The sequence below is a fragment of the Mesoplodon densirostris genome, chromosome 10 (genome assembly GCF_025265405.1).
Source record: "Mesoplodon densirostris isolate mMesDen1 chromosome 10, mMesDen1 primary haplotype, whole genome shotgun sequence".
NCBI classification, from domain to species: domain Eukaryota; kingdom Metazoa; phylum Chordata; class Mammalia; order Artiodactyla; family Ziphiidae; genus Mesoplodon; species Mesoplodon densirostris.
This window is the reverse complement of record NC_082670.1, coordinates 30,403,676-30,421,194: the sequence shown is the minus strand read 5'-3', so window position 1 is coordinate 30,421,194 and position 17,519 is coordinate 30,403,676. Positions and strand designations below refer to the sequence as shown.

At 42.8% G+C, this 17,519-nt stretch overlaps 1 protein-coding gene across 6 annotated transcripts in view; it reads left to right on the top strand.

Annotated features, from left to right (window-relative positions):
• Positions 1-17,519, top strand: part of RUNX2 (RUNX family transcription factor 2) — a 358,942-nt gene that overhangs the window by 72,134 nt on the left and 269,289 nt on the right. For 5 of the 6 annotated variants that reach the window (XM_060110997.1, XM_060110994.1, XM_060110993.1 and 2 more), the window contains exon 3: positions 17,027-17,391. In XM_060110997.1, the coding sequence (XP_059966980.1) occupies positions 17,027-17,391 (365 nt within the window). Of the gene's footprint in view, positions 1-16,505; positions 17,392-17,519 lie in introns of those variants that run through there. The other variant, XM_060110996.1, reaches the window with a different exon arrangement.

The window sequence follows — 17,519 nt, the reverse complement described above, 5'->3', positions numbered from 1 at the left end:
TAAGTTATAGACTTTGGCTCTCAGAACCATAGAGTTTTTAAAAATAGCTTTTATTAAATATTGAGTGGTATCAAGAGGATGTTATAAAATATTGTTGAGTGTAAGGAATAGCAATACAACGAAAAGTTGTGTACCTACAAACCCACATATGAGATAAAGTATTACTTATATCTGTGAAACCCTGATCTGGTCTCTGATCCACTCTGGAGGTAACCACAAGCTTGAATTTGGGGTTTATTGTTTTCTTACCTTTATAATTTTACCAAATATTAGTTTCTCCAATATATTATTTAATTTTATATGTTATTAAATTTCACATAAATGGTATCATATTTAACTAATAATTCTTTAGCAAGTGATTGCTGTTTTCTTTTTGAACTTTAATTTGATACATGACATACATACAGAAAAGTGTACCCCTCATATGTGTGCTGCTTGATGAATTTATACAAGTGAATATGCCCATTTAACCTTCACTGAGATAGAGAAGCAGCATTATCAGCATCCCAGAAGCCCCTGTTGGCCACCTGACAGTCACTACCCTCCTTTCTGCCTGGGGTATGTAGTATCCTGACTTTTAACCTTGTAGATTAGTTTTGCCTGGTTTTGAGTTTTTTATAAAGAGAAACATACAGTACCTACTCTGTCACTTCTGGTTTTCCCATTCAATATTATTTTTATGAGATTCATCCTTATTGTTACATGTAGATTGAACTTAATTCATTCTCATTGCTCATAGTATTCCATTGTGTCAATATATCATAATTTATCCATTCTGCTGTGGACGTTAGTTGGGTAGTTTCCTTTCTGGTTATTATGAAGAGCATGGCTATGATCATTCTCCTATATGTCTTTATAATGAAGCAATTTGTTGTTTTAGTTCAATATTGGTTTCCTGAGATTCATCTATGATACTGTGTGTAGCTGTTGTCTATTCATTTTCACTGTAGATAGTTCTACAGCATAAGTATTCTACTGTATGTTTATCCTTTACTGTTGATGTTTCTAGTGTTGCTATGAATATGCATATATTCTCCTAGAGCACATATGTACAGGTTTCTTTCTGGAATAATTTCCCAGCTGAAGTGCTATAGCTCCGTTCCCCCAATATATTTCTAGTCCCAATCATTCATTTTTTTAAAATTTTAATTTAATTAAAAATTGAGATATAATTCCCATTATATAAAATTCACCCTTTGAAGCACACAATTCAGTAGTTTTTTAATATATTTACAAGGTTGTGCCATGATCACTACTATCTAATTCCAGAATATTTTTATCACTCCATAAAGAAATGTCATACTCATTAACAGTCACTTCCCTTTACTCCTTCCCACCAGCCCCTGGCAACCACTAATGTACTTTCTGTATTCTGGACATTTCTTATAAACAGAAGCACACAATATGTGGTCTTCTGTGTCTGGCTTCTTTCACTTAGCATAATGTTTTCAATGCTCATCCATGCTGGAGCATGGATCAGTACTTCATTCCTTTTTGTGACTGAATAATATTCCATTGAATGGATATACCATATTTACTTATTCATTCACCAGTCAATAGACATTTAAGTAGTTTCCACATTTTGGCTATTATGACCAATGCTGCTATGAATACCTGTGTACAAGTTTTTGTGTGAATGTACATTTTCTTTTCTCTTGGGTGTAATTGCTGTGTTTTATGGTAATTTTATGTTTAACTTTTTTTAAAATTAATTAATTTATTTATTTATTTATGGCTGTGTTGGGTCTTCATTTCTGTGTGAGGGCTTTCTCTAGTTGTGGCAAGCGGGGCCACTCTTCTTCGTGTGTGCAGGCCTCTCACTATTGCGGTCTCTCTTGCTGTGGAGCACAGGCTCCAGACACGCAGGCTCAGTAGTTGTGGCTCACGGGTCTAGTTGCTCCGTGGCATGTGGGATCTTCCCAGACGAGGGCTCGAACCCATGCCCCCTGCATTGGCAGGCAGATTCTCAACCACTGCGCCACCAGGGAAGCCCTATGTTTAACTTTTTAAGAAACTGCCAAGCTATTTTCCACAGTGGCTACACTATTTTACACTCCCACCATCAATGTTCTAATCTCTCCACATCTTCTCCAACACTTATTGTTCATCTTTTTTGTTATAGCCATCCTAGTGGATCTGAAGCAGTATCTCATTGTGATTTGAGACCATTATGTAAAAATATATGAACAAGATCCTTGTCAGTCAAAAGTTTTACATTGTTTCCTTTCATCCCACTTCTATCATACATCCTGCACAGAAAGTGTCTTAATGTAATATATTTTTATGCTTTAAAATCTTCAACCAGTAATGCTGGACTATTTTTCAGCAGCAAAAATAGGTACGTAAATTAACAGGTACGTAAATTAGAAATTGTTAGCTTCCTAGGTCCATTTCTAATTGTTAAAATACTTCTTCTGGTTTGAGTTATTATATTATTAGTGTTCCCATAGTATACAACTGATGAAAAGAACATAAATACATTATATTCTTTTATAAATAATTACTGAACATGAAAGTCAAACTTTTTTTGGAAATGCATCTCTTAAGGAGTAGACTGAAATGGTGATTTTGGTGTCTTGATTAATGGATGTTCTGTGTGGCAGCCAGGAGATTTTTAATTTGCCCTGGGGCAATGTGCAATAGGAAGGGGAGGTGGCCAGGAGGTATCCTTTCTTTTGTGAAGTGGGAAAGGGGAAATATAAAGAGAGAAAATGCGAAGCACAGGCAAGTTCCCAGGAAGATCACTTCTAAGTATATATGACTTTGAGGATTTTAAAATTAATTCTTAAAAAAATTTGTGTTCCTGGAAAGTTCTCATGTCCTGTAGGGGTACATGTAACCCAGCATTATGTGGGAAATTATCTTGATGCAATCAGTGGTAGCCTCTAAGAACACTAAGGCAAGCTATTTGTCACTGAACTAAAGGCGTACAGACCACATTAAGAATCTTGAATCGTGCAATTGGTTGAATTAATTGAAATCAGAGGAAGAAGCAAGAGGATAGATATGATAGATTGATACACTTAGGATAGGGTGCAAAGAGGGTGCATATTTACAAATTATGCAAAGTTTGTATATTTCATTTCTTTCTCTGATGCTTTAACATTCTCCTGATGGTGTGGTTACAAGCCAGAATGGAGGTTTATGCAACAGTGTTCTGCAGAAGGAAGGTACCTAGAACCAGTACACACTTGCTTATGGTACACCTGGTCATAGTTGTAGCTTACCCATTAGATTGATAAGCAGCTATTGAGTTTATTGGGCAGAGGACACATGGGCCAGAATGGATGTCATCAATGGGATGCCCATTTAAGACCCTGGGAATATTGAGTGCCTCATATTTACTTAGTGTGTCGTGATTATTTGATGCTCTTGGTCTTTCTAACCCTTCCAATTGACGTTAAGTACACATACGCTGGGCTTCGCTGGTGGCGCAGTGGTTGAGAGTCCGCCTGCTGATGCAGGGGATGCGGGTTCGTGCCCCGGTCCAGGAGGATCCCACATGCTGCGGAGCGGCTGGGCCCGTGAGCCATGGCCGCTGAGCCTGCGCATCCGGAGCCTGTGCTCCGCAATGGGAGAGGCCACGACAGTGAGAGGCCCGCGTACAGCAAAAAAAAAAAAAAAAAAAAAAAGAAGTACACATACGCTCTATTCCCTTTATGTCTAATGTGTCTTACAAATGACTAGCTTCTATATTTAATTTCACTTATCCTCATTTGCTTCTCTGATTTTCTAAAGCAGAGTGAGTATTCTTAAATAATATAGCAAACCACATTATACCAGGTTTGAAGACCACTGATACAGCAAAAAGTATTGATCCCTGAGCATTCAGGACACAGGGTGGGCTGAAGTAGTGGAAGCCGCACTTCCTTGCCTGCAAGCACAAGTCTCTCATTTCTTTACTCCAGTAAAACGTGTAACCTATCATCATTTTCTATGTGTTCCCTATCCAGGGTAGATACTTAGGTGTAGAATTGCAAAGTCACAGAGCATATGTGCAGCGTCACCTTTACTAGATATTACCAAGCTGTGATCCCAAGTCTTTCCCTGCAATTCACAGTCTCAATAAAATGTAAGAAATTTCCCATTGCTCCACATCCTCATCAGTATTTGATCATTTCAGACAGAACCATAGGATTTAATAACACGAAAAGTTCCTATTTTAAAGGACAGAAAATTCAGGTCGAAACAGAATTTTAAGTAAGTTTATTTATACATTGACTCATTTAAACAAATATTTATAGGCACTTATTGTATTCTAGATATTACACTAAGTGCTGAGGACGAAAAATGGATAAAACCAATCCCTGCCCTCAAGGAATTTACACTCTCTTTGAGAGACATGTATGTGAACAGAGAATTCAGGTGATGAGTGCAATAATGGAAGTAAATGCAAATTGCAATAGCATTGATGAAAGAGAGAGAGAAAATGTGGCTGATATGGGGGCAAGGGATAGTAGGAGATGTGTCGGTTGGGGTTTTTCATAAGATATGTTTGTTTTCAAATTTGGGTTTCACCTTTTAACCCCTGTACTTGTGGTTCTGTGATGATAACTTGAGAAGGCCGGATCGTGAAGGGTTTTATCCCCTGTCCCATGTGATAGATGATATAGAACCACTGAAGAGTTTCAAGCCATGCAATGACTTGGTTGACATTGTGTTATAAAAAGAGACCCCTGATGGTAACATGGAGGATGATTTGGGATTGAGGCAGGCATGAATGGTGTCAGGGAGATAAGTTAGAAGTCTCTGACAGTTGAGATTCAAGATGATAGAGGCTTGAACTAACGCAGTGGTAATGGAGATGGAAAGAAAATAGATATGAATGATATTCAGGAAGTAGCATTAATAGAATTAGGTGATAGACTAGAAGTGAAAAATGATGAAGACTAGTTTATCTTAATACTCAAGTTTCTTAGTTTATCTTGATACCCAAGTTTCTGCCTACCAGGGAATATTCATTCAGTCAATCAACTAATATATATTGGTCACATACTGTAAGCCAGGCCTTATGCTAGCTGCCAGGGCTATCTAGGGCTACCATGTCACACCACTCCAGGGAACATTATTCACATTGTGTACATGTGGAACATAGTAGGAATGGAATTCCCTGGACTTCTTCAGTGGTATGGTTCCAGATTATTTGTGAGCCAAACAAATATAGTCCCTACCATTACGGAGTTCACAAACCTGTGTTCAGTAGGAGTATTAATAAAGATGGGGGGGAATAAGGACTGTGTACAGTGGGCCTTTGCAGTATAAAGGTTGTCCCTTGTTTCCCTTTCTGCTTGGAACAATGAGCTAGGTATATTGGACATATTGACCTTGACTGGTTTATGGAATGAATCTTCAGATGGAAATTTCTGTGAGGTCATAGGACATGTTGGTCTGGAGCCCTTGTTCCAGGTTTTATGGGGAATTAGTTAAAAAGATGTGCCAGTACACTTCCCATTTTGCACCTCTACCCTCTTTTCTAAAATGTGCCGAGAAGAGCTGTAGTTCACATGTGGTCATGTTGCTGTGCTCCTGGAAGGGAGTTTAGAGGGAAGAGACCAAGTCTTCACTCCAATATAAACCTTCTGAAAGTTTTTTTTCTTTCAGTGGCTTCAAATTGCACGCTCTCTGACAGAGAAGAAAAGAAAGTTGAGCAACTTGTATTAAAATTATCAAGGCCACATAAGATTTTCACATAATACAATGATTGCAAGGGTGAAGTGAATGAATTAAAGCGAATTTCTTTTTCTTTTCATACATGTGTAATAAAAATCGCTGATGGACTATTTAGACTTTCATTTATTTAGCTATAAGCCACCCCCCCTTTTTTCAATGACAAGTGCAATGCAACTTTCCAACTATTTTTCTTCCAGTTTTTTAATTTTTAACACTGACAGTAGGAAATCTTCTATAGAAAGTTTGGTTCTGAATGGAAATATTCTTGCCAGAGGGAAATTTTATTGTTGAGTTTATAAAGGTTTGTAAAACAAAGTTGAGAATTGAAAAACTTTCAAACTGCAAAGCTGACTCTAAGTTATGGCTCTATGTATCATACTTCTAGTAATTCTCTGCTTATTAATATATTTTCCATAGTTCAAGTTTTGTCACAGATACCTTTGAAAAAAGATATTTATTTTTGTGTCAACAATACTGTCAGCATCAAAGAAGCCATGATTAAATCTTGAATGACAATATGTAATAAATTGTTAACACCTCAACTAGTTTCCATGTTTACAGTTATGGGCACACCATAATAATACCCTTCAATAAGGATAAACAGTGAAGCAAGTTAAAAACAGGAAAAAACAGCTATGTTCAATGAAAGTACTAGATGCAACCCACATTTTCAGCAATCTTAGAGAAGAATAAGCTTTAAACTAAGTAAATCAGATGAAGATCTGGAACATTTCATCAGTTTCTTTTTTACTTGACAATAATGAGAATAGCGTCAAATAAGATTTTAGATTTGTTCATTAGCCATATACATATAAGTCTGACCTAAATGTTGAAGTCAAAATCCTAATTAAGACTTGCTAGGAACAGTCAAGTAAAAAGTTTGATTTTAAGGCATGTGAAAAATCCGTATTTCAACATGTCTAAGAATCAACACGTCACGGTTAAGCCTCAAACCTGGTCATCAAAAACTATAGAAAGTTAGAGATTTCACTTAGGAAAGAGAAATAAATATATTCTCTGGGCAAAGATGTGAATTAACAGAAAAAGAACTGTATTGACAGAGGAAAGAACAGTGGCCAAGTAAGCTTTTTTTTTTTTTTTTAAATATCTTACTTTTTTTTCCCCACTCTGGTGAAAGTTTATTTCCACCACATTGACACCAGTAGGAATTGTCTCTTATAAAGCTCCTATAAAGATTTGAAAATGGAATCCATTTAATTTATTAAAGAATCTAATGAATTCAACACCAATACGACACTTACAGAAATGAAAAATAACAGGCTCTAAGTGTATCGTGTTTGCAACGTATTTAATTTAAATAAAATTGAAGATAGTTCTTCTAAAACAGAGTTAAACTACAAAGAAGACACATTCTTGCCTTTTAAAATTGTGTAATAGGGAATTCCCTATCAGTCCAGTGGTTGAACTCTACGCTTTCACTGCCGAGGCCCCAGGTTCAATCCCTGATCAGGGAACTAAGATCCCACAACCAAGTGGCCAAAAAAATTGCATAATTAAAAGCAGATGATTTGTATTTTTGTTGCCAAAGAGTGATAACCAGGTAAACACACACACAGAGTTACCCTTACATATTATTTATTATATTACTGAAGGTCAAACTCTTCTGTTATATCTGCTATTGAAACCTCAGTTAGGTACTGAAAGTTATAAGGTATGTTCTTTTGTGGGAGAATATGGAATTATTGCAATTTGTATTTACATTTAGTAATATATTAAAAAAAGGAAAGATGGTGACAAAGCAGGGAGGTCAGGAATTGCTCTGTAAGTTCCACATCCCCACAGACCTGGGCCAGGATTAGGATGAAATGAATTGAGGCACTGGCCTTGAGTGCAAAATTTAAGGGCATTCCAAGAAACCCATTATTCAAGATAATATTTTCATGCAGTATTCTTTTTTTTTTTTTTTTTTTGGCTGTATGCAGGCCTTTCACTGTTGTGGCCTCTCCCATTGCGGAGCACAGGCTCCAGACGCGCAGGCTCAGTGGCCATGGCTCATGGGCCTAGCCACTCCGTGGCATGTGGGATCTTCCGGGACCAGGGCACGAACTCGTGTCCCCTGCATCGGCAGGCGGACTCCCAATCACTGCGCCACCAGGGAAGCCCCCATGCAGTATTCTTAAAAATCAAATTTAATACCAAAAGATCCATGATTAGCAAAGTATCAAAACTATAAATAAAGATAGGATAGGAACTTCCCTGGCAGTCCAGTGGTTAAGAGTTCATGCTCCCACTGCAGGGGGCACAGGTTCGATCCCTGGTCAGTGAACTAAGATCCCACATGCCCTGTAGTGTGGCCAAAAAATAAAAAATAAAATAAAATAAGATAGGATGGGACCCCGCCCTTGCAGGATCTTCTGCCTCACCCTCCTACTGGCCCTGCCCAGAAAAGCTTCCATTCAACTCTTCTGTTCAGATCAAGAAGGGCGAATGGGCTGGGATAGTGGGATGAGGACCAAGAGCAAGGCTTCTAGAAGCAGCCTAAACATTCTCCCTCCTGTAAATGTGTACAAAGGTAGGAATCGTGGTACCAAGGTCTCTGTGACCTAGCTATAAGTAGCTTAGCCAACTTTATTTCCCCACTACATTACAATATTCCCTTCTAGACAGGATAGTCCCTTTAATGTTCCAACAATTTTTTTCCACTTTGATTTAGCTGTGGATTTTCTAAAAATATTTCAAAGAACTTTAAATCTGCTCAGAAGAAATAATTAAGTAAATTTGGGAAATACTATATTCTAGTTTCTTCCATGGAGGTTCAAGATACCTATAAGCATATTAAAAGCTGGGAGAAAATTGGCAGTACTAACTCTATTTATTTTGTTTCATTCAGCGTTTCTCTGGTTTATTTTACTGTAGAAACATAGCATCGCCTAGTCTCTGACTTCAAGTACAATAAGGCTGCATCATTTAATCCGGCTCCCTGTCTTTCCTGGGCAGTAGCATTTTGCTCTCCTGATCCTGCAAGATATCTATCCACCTTCCCTGATTCTGGCTTTTTATTGGATCCAGGTATGGAGCAGCTCTGGATTTTTTTTTGTTTTTGTTTTTGGTTTTTTTTTTGCGGTAGGCAGGCCTCTCACTGTTGTGGCCTCCCCTGTTGCGGAGCACAGGCTCCGGATGCACAGCCTCAGCGGCCATGGCTCATGCGCCCAGCCACTGCGCGGCACATGGGATCTTCCCAGACTGGGGCACGAACCCGTTTCCCCTGCATCGGCAGGTGGACTCTCAACCACTGAGCCACCAGGGAAACCCAGCTCTGGAATTTTTGTGTGTGATTTTATTCATGTATATTTTAATTGAAGTGTGGACTATGGGATTTCATGACAGATGTCAAGAGACTCTGGGGGGGAGAATATTGACCCATTTTACCTCTACTCACTGTCCTCTTTTTTTATTTTTTGGCCATGCCATGCGGCTTGTGGAATCTTAGTTCCCAGACCAGGGTTCGAACCCAGGCCCCAGCAATGAAAGCGCCTTGAGTCCTAAACACTGGACCGCCAGGGGAATTCCCAATGTCTTCTAAGTATATATTTATCATACTTCTCAGGTAGAGATAAGTCAAATAGATGTGATGTAATGTTGGAAATGCTCATCTTATAATGACCCAAAAGGTGTGACCACAAATGGAAAACACTGTGAACAAGTACATCATGGGGGCCAGAAAATTTTAAATGCTTGTAATATCAGTCTTGGAACAATGAGGAAAGCGAGACCACACAGTAATTTGAACAAGGAAAGTTTAATATAATTGTGGACTATAAAAATGGATTGGAGTAACAAAGAATTGGCTAGAAAGAAGTCAAGAGAACCCTAAAGACTATAGGAATAAGAGCATCCACTATCCTCAGGACTGAAACAGAGCAACCAAGAAAGAGTCCTCTTCTTTCCTCCCCCTGGGCTGAGATACAGATCTTATTGGGAGAGCACAGCCTTGACTCCCTGGATGGTAGAGAAGTCACAAGTGGAACTTGCTGGCAATCTGCCCTCTAGTCTGCTAGAGAAAGCTGTTCCCAAGTAGGTGACTTACCAGAGACACATTGCTATAAAACAGTCAAAGGTGGAGGGTGCTGGGGGAAAATGCTGGGTGCTGCTGGCGGCTGGCTGTGCACAGCAGGACCCTGGCACTGGAGAAACCAACTTTGCTACAGCAGCTGGGCCCTGGGGAAACTGCTGGAGTGTGTGCTGGAAAAGCTAGGAGCTAGAGAAGCTACACTTGAAGGGCTGTAGCAACCTGCCCTGTCGAGCACAAGGGAACCAGGAAGCAAACACTTTTCCCTCTGTAACGTTTCTCCAATGCCCCCTACTGACAAAATGTCAATGCCAGCTGGTAAGGAGTAATATTTAAAGGGCCCAGATCCATTTTCACAGAGCAGGTAAAAAGACGAATATGGACGTGAGAGGTAATAAGTTGATAACTGGCTCCTCTAGGGAAGAAAAATGATCTGGGGAAAAATTGTGACTTATAGGAGTGTGGTTAACAGATCTTGCCCGACAAAAAGATAATTCAGATAATTCATCTGAAGTTAAAAAAGATAAAAGAAGCATTGCATATAGAACTTGATTATGGCTAGATGGGAAAAAGAAAGTGCTTTCTCTGAGAAAAGTCTAGTTCAGGAAATCCTGGGGGCAAACACTGGAGGAAGAGTTTCTGAATATGAAATACAGACGAATAAAACACTTAGGATGGTGACCCAGAACTGGCATCCCCTAGGATTGCAGCTAAGAGAACCAAGTTGGATTATTGCTAGTCTGTTCTTTTTTCCCTCTTATATTTTTCCTACCTTTCTAGTTGGTAATTCAAATTTCTCAGACTGCGCAAATGCTGATTTTGTACTTTGTTATTTGGACTAAGACTACTATGATTTATGTTTCTCACCCTGAAGGCAAGTTGGAGAGAGGGGACAAATGGTTCAGGCCATCATCCCAAAGTCTAGAGTGAAACTGTAGAACCGTGGGCAGTGGGATTAGAATTGGATAGCAACCTGCCTTGGTGCCTTGAAAGTAAAATGCAAGCACATCAATAAAGAGTGGTTAAATTACTACGGAAGTTAAATTATTACTTCCTTTTAGGGTGTTCTTAGATGCTTCATCACAGACATTTGTAAACTTTTACATATAATATTGCACTACTTCTCGGAGATCACTGCCACCAACATAGGACAATTACCAACACCAAAATACCAAAGGGCTGATTTAAGAAGATGAGTTTTATTTCTCTGACTCCTGGGTAATAAATGAGATTTTTAGAAATTATATTGGTCGCTTGAGGTAAAAACAGTGTCATTCAGTAAGTTGACATTATCGTCAAACACATGTGCCACTCTAGTCAGCGTTGTTCCTGAAGTACAATTAGACAGGTGCTCCATAAATGTGAAAATGATATGGCAAGCATCAGCCTTTTTATGACAATGCTGTACTCTCTTAGAAATACCTGAAAATGGTCCATGGAAATGCTAACTGGTACAACAAGGAAAGGTTTATGATGCTAAGCCCTCTAACTACAAATATTCATCTCTTGTTACAGCCATGCAAATTATTATAGGTCCACTGACAAAGGGAAAAATTGAGAGAGCTTACAACAAATAATACAGTATTGAACTGTATAAAAAATTAAAATGAAAAAAATATGTCAGAAAGTTTGGGGATCACTTAAGTTATTAAGCTAATTCTCTTAAAAGTATATATAGGACTTGTGAAAATCTTGTATACCAGAAAATTCTTGGTAAGCTCATTTATGTTTCTTGTGTAATCATTTGTAGAACACAGGGAATAAACCTGTGCAAGCCATACGTATTTTTTTTCACGTTCAGACTACATGGAAGTTTCTTTACTCTTTTCTCATCTATGCGGTTAATGTGCTCTCACTGTGAAGGATAATGGAAGATGCTGACATATAGAGATGTGTAAGACAATGGTGCTTAAAGAGCTCATGCAAATGCACTAACTTCTCATTCTCTGATTTTCATTTTGGCCCATCTAAAATGATTAAGTGAAAAAATATTAGACTAACTGATTAACATTTTATACAGAAAAGAATAAGTTAAATGAAAAAATTTTCACTTCTAAAGAACCAGTTGGACCTTACACACACTCCATCCTTCCATCTTCTGAAATAGCTACTTCTTTCTGCTGATCCATTCCACCAGAATCCTGCATCATTTTCTCTTCAGGGCAGGGATTGGCAAAGTTTTTCTGTTTAAAAGAAACCCCAGATATTAAATATTTTAGGCTTTGCAGACCACACAGTCCTTTTCACAACTACACAATTCTGCTGTTTTAGGCAAAGGCAGCTACAGACAATACATAATTAAATGAATAAAGCCGTGTTCCAATAGAACTTTGTGGACACTGACATTTGAATTTACATCAGATTCATAGGCATGAATATTATTCTTCTCTTAATTTTTTCCCAACTAGTTGAAAATGCAAAAACCATCCTTAACTTGTGGGTTATACAAAAATAGGCATCAGGCGAGATTTGGCCTGTGGGCTGTAGTGTGACAACACCTGGTCTACTGGCAGTGCTACTTCTACAAGGGCTGGGTGACTTTCACTCAATTACGGTTCAAAGGAAAACTCTCTAAAGATGGTTCTATTTATAAAGTTTTCCCATACAACCATTCAAAACTTTAGCAATCATCGATATGTCCATTATTTTTTACTGCCTGTCTGAAAGGTTGACCCACTTTATTAGCTGGCCCATTGAAAATTGTTTTACAATTTCACAGTGACTTTTTCACTTTTCATGAAGAAAAAAGTATATATAAAATAATTTAGTGGTTAGAAGATGAAACTTGAATGAAAGAAGCACAGATTCTGGTCTTGGTTTTGGGAGTTCAGTTCTTTGACTAGATAAATAACTTGACCATTTCACATCTCATTTTCTTTGTCCGGAAAGTCAGAATTTCCAGGTGTTGTTACTAAACAGTTATATTAAACGTTAAAGGAGATGGAGGGGAAAATTATGCTTATATTTTCCGGAATAGGCACATGTTCAGAAAAACGTGTGTGTGCGTGTGCATGTTTTAATGCCATAACATACAACAGAAAAGAGGCATGCTTCTGAAGAGAAATCTTTTGGGTGATTTGTTCTGAATATTTCAGGGTAGAAAAAAAAATCTACCCCCAAGAGTGAGATCATACAAACTATAGCACAAAATACACACATGTAAAATTTCAGTTTCCCTCTGTGCCTACTATTACCAGGAGAGGTTCAGTTTAGGGGTCTGTAAAAATGTTTTCTTCCTTTAAGTATAACACTCTGAGCCAAGACATCATCAGTTCCGGGCTCAGTCAGCTCCAGTTGAAAGTGTGAACGTTCAGCAAGAGGATATTTTTGAAAGGAGACTGAAAATCCGCTGTGCCAGGTACCTGAAACGTTGTTAGGGTATTCGGTGGAAAATTTCATTTCCCCATTATAAATAACTGTAGGATATTTTAAGGGATCCAAGACTAGTAACTTCCAAGAGTTGCTTATATTAGCTCCACTGAAATGTGAAATGGAGGGAGGATGTCCAAGGATGGCTATAAAGCTGAATTACCGGATATGATTAATTAAAATAAATAATTCACCATTGATTAAATAGCCCTTAAAATCCCCAGTCAAAGCACCCAAACATTGAGGCCTGCATATTTTGCTATCCACCAAGTAAAACAAAGAACGGACAAAACAGCAATGGAGAAAGAAAGAGGAAGGAAAAGCCCCCATGATGGTTACTTAAGTTCAACTGCCCTCGAAGTTCTTATTCAAAAGAGCCCGTCTGGTCGCCCATATTTGAAATACTGACTGTTACTGAGCACCACATTTTTTGGTAGTTCCCGGTTCTGTGGATTTCCAGGGAGAAGGACAACTCCAAAGAAGGCGGCATAACACCGACTATGGTAGTTACTGAAGTTTTTGGGGTGGGAGAGGACAACTCCAAAGAAGGCGGCATAACACCGACTATGGTAGTTACTGAATTTTTATCTCCCTTTGACCACAGAAATAATCAGCTTCCGGTAACCTCTCTCCTCCTTTGCAGCCCCTACACATTCAAAAACGCAACAAAAAAAGTCAGAGATCTTTGATAGACTGAGGTGCAATGCGCCCGAAATAAAACTGTCTCGCTAAAAGGCAAAAAAAAAAAAAAAAAAAAAAAGCCTTGTGTGTGAGTTGTGTATGTGTATTTATGTGTCAGTGTGCGGATGTGTGAGGCGTGTGTGCTCCGGTGCATGTGACTAAGTGGGGGGGCGGGGGTGTAAGGTAGGAAACTAACGCAGGCAGTCTGGTCTCTCTCTCTCTCTCTCTTTTTTTTTTTTTTTTTTGCAAGGGTAAGCCTGGCTTCCCTTGGCTGGTCGGCCGCGTGAGGCTGGGAAGACCCGACCCTGGCGCGCGCCGGCAGCGCGGCAGTGCCCGGGGTTAGAGCTCTCCCCTGTGACCGAAAAGATAATTAAAAATCACAGGCGCAGGAGACAGCTCCGTTCCTCGCTGCGCATCAAGTCCGTCGGGATAAGTGGGTCCTCGCATGCCGGGGGAGCCCGGGCTCCGAGGCCAGTGGGCCGCGGCGAGGAGTAGGTTGGGCAGGGGGTGTCCCAGCGGGTGATGCAGAATGAGTCATCCAGGGTGGCAGGCGGCCGTGGGAAGGCCGAGGAGGCGGGAGGGGCGCGGCGAGGAGGCTCGCGTCTGCGGGGGGATTTCTGGAGAGAGGCGGGAACGTGGAGGAGAAAACTGGGGAAGGGAAAGCCGGACGAGGGACGCGTGGAGTTGTGGATGGGGAAAGGGAAGGTAAAACTCAAGCCCCGAAGAGGAAAGTGCAGTGTCTCCTGGACCGCATCCTTACCCCCGCGAGGGCGCTCGCCGAGCCACCCCGCCCCACCTCCGCTCGCACGGCTGGAGGCCCCTCAGTCGAGGGAGCATCTATTTAGAGGGCAATCCTGGTCCCCAAGCCACTCAACCACAGCTCTCCAAGTTCATCTTGCGCTTGAAATAGGCTCCAGAGACCTTGACAGACACCAGGTCCCCTCTTCCGCGCCCCCCAAGCTCTCCAGGCCCCTTCAAAGGCGCAGACCCCCAAGTGCCCGCTGGGCTAGTGGAAGCGACGCTTTAAAAAGCGGGAGAGAGAGTCGTGGCAGGTCGCTACCGGGGTGAGAGAGGCGTTTGCTCTGAGCTATAAAAATGCCGATTAATGGGTACGTGGATTGATTTAAATAAGATGGGGTGGGCGATGAGTGATGACTCAACGATGTTTCTTCCTGAATACTCCGAAGAGGAGGCACTGTAACTTCATTTCTTTTATAAAATCACTTACTACTGTATAGTGTCAGCTACGCTGTTAGGAATCTTTAAAACTTTGGCAACTGATGATTCTTTTTGCAGACAAGTTTTCAAGCTTTGCGAGGTTTAAAGGAGATTGACAGCAAGGAACATAGCAGTACACTACGAGGAGGGGAAACGGCCCGGTGCCCCCTTCTTAGGGGTGCAATAGCCTCAAGCGGATTTCCCGGCTTCTGCGGGCGCCCCACATTGTTTTGTTTTGAAGGCTCGGAGTTTGAGGCTGGTCTGAGACACCCACGTGCTTCTGACTCTCATCAGCGTAATGATCGCCTTAGCCAGAGTCGTGTCTATATAAACCACAAAAACCTAATCATTAGAAATCCCAGCCTCCAAAAACCACATTTTAGGTAAAACTGCCGTTTTTTTCTGCGCTCCTTCATCCTCTCGACCACAACTTTTTTGGGGATCCAAAGTCGCTTTTTAAACCCACATTGGGAAATAAATACATAAATAAATAGCCATTGAAGCATTTTGAATATTTTATTTTGTAGTTTTATTTTTTTCTCCGGGAGTGGTGGGGGAGAAAGTTAAGACATTAGACCTAGTTTTAGATGCAAAATAGACAATAAAAGATAGATTCATGGAAAACTGCTGGGGTTTTCCCCCAGCGAGGGTTTTTGCAACTTACTTTAATCATCAAGCTGACAGTTTTCCAGTCCTTAAAAAACTCATCCTTGTTCTCTAGGAACGACAAGTCTGAATACAGAAGAAAAAAGTGTCCAGCCACCCACTTGAGTTTCTAAAAAGTATTTTGACAAGTGTCCCCTCCATCCCAATTTTTTGTGTCACTTAAGTAAAAAACAAAAACAAAACAAAACAAAACAAAAAAACCCCACCCAAACCCTGCAAAATCTTTTTTTCCCTCGGGAGCCGCTCCGGCAGAGGTGGAGGGGGGGGGTAGGGTGGGGGAAGGGTGAAGAGAACTGAGAAGTCAGCACAGACGCTCAAGAATTTTCCTTCCTCCTCTCCTGAAGTTACAACGAAAAATAACGACAGTCAGATCAGCCGGCGGCTCTCTGGCGTCTCAGCTTCAACCTCCTCCGACCAAGAGGGGGTTCCTTGTCTTGGGGGGAGGAGGCGAGAAGCAAGAGGACGCGACCAGGCGAGATCCCCGTAGACCGGGGCCGCCTCTCGGCTTCCGAAGCTGCGCGCGGCGCCCCGGGGGCTCCTTCTCGCGGCCGGCGGGCGGCGGCAGCGGCTGCGATTCGCAGGCTCGAGATCCGTTGCCCCGAGATCCGCTGCCCGCCACTTACCTCCTGGCACCTCGAAGCACGAGGGTCAGGGGAGCTTTGCAAAGAGCAGGAGAGAGTGGATGCGAGGAGGTGGCGGTGAGAGGGCGAGAAGAGGAGAAGGGAAAGGAAGGAGCCGAGCCGGGGAGCCGGGCTGGCAGCCGCCGCGGGAGGAATCTGAGTGTGCAGCCGGCGCGGGGGGAGCGGCGGCCGCCGCGGAGGAGGCGGCGGCGGCGGCAGCGGCGCGGGCGGGCGGGCGGCGGCGCGGACGCCTGCAGCTGGGCAGCAGCGCGCGGCGCGGAGCGGCGGTGGCGGGCAGCGCGCGGCGATGCTGGCCTCGGGGCTGGACTGCTGAACCCACTCGGCCCCACCGCCGGACTCGAACTGGGAGGGGGCGCCAGCGCACCCAGGACGCGGTGCCCCACGGGACCCCACTACAAGCTGCTGCAAACTGAAGCCTCCCGCCTCCCCGGGCCAGACACATCCCGGTGCCCGTTCGCAGCTGCCACCCCGGGTGTTCCAAAGGCTCCGGCAAGATCTGCGCCTCCCGGGTCTCCCCACCCGCCAACCCGATTGCTCCGCACCGCCACCTCTGGCTCCCGTCAGACTCCGCCCGGCAGTCGGCTTCATCGAACTTGATTTCTCACCTCCTCAGCCCCATCACCTCCAGCCCCTTTCCCCCGTCTCGCCTCCACCCCCCCAATTTCCTCCTCCTCGCCCCTCATTTCCACCCTCCTCCCCCTCCCCCGGCCACTTCGCTAACTTGTGGCTGTTGTGATGCGTATTCCCGTAGATCCGAGCACCAGCCGGCGCTTCAGCCCCCCCTCCAGCAGCCTGCAGCCCGGCAAGATGAGCGACGTGAGCCCGGTGGTGGCTGCGCAACAGCAGCAGCAGCAGCAGCAACAGCAGCAGCAGCAGCAACAGCAGCAGCAGCAGCAACAGCAGCAGCAGCAGGAGGCGGCGGCGGCGGCAGCGGCGGCGGCAGCGGCCGCGGCGGCCGCGGTGCCCCGGTTGCGGCCGCCTCACGACAACCGCACCATGGTGGAGATCATCGCTGACCACCCGGCTGAACTCGTCCGCACCGACAGCCCCAACTTCCTGTGCTCCGTGCTGCCCTCGCACTGGCGTTGCAACAAGACCCTGCCCGTGGCCTTCAAGGTAAGAAGCTGCGGCCGCCCCCCGCTCCCCGCCCCCGGCCGGGTGCCGCGGGACCTGCCCGCCGGCGTTTCCAAGCCCACGGGGGCCGGGCCCCTGACTCGGACGGCCTCCAAGGCTCCTACCTCGGT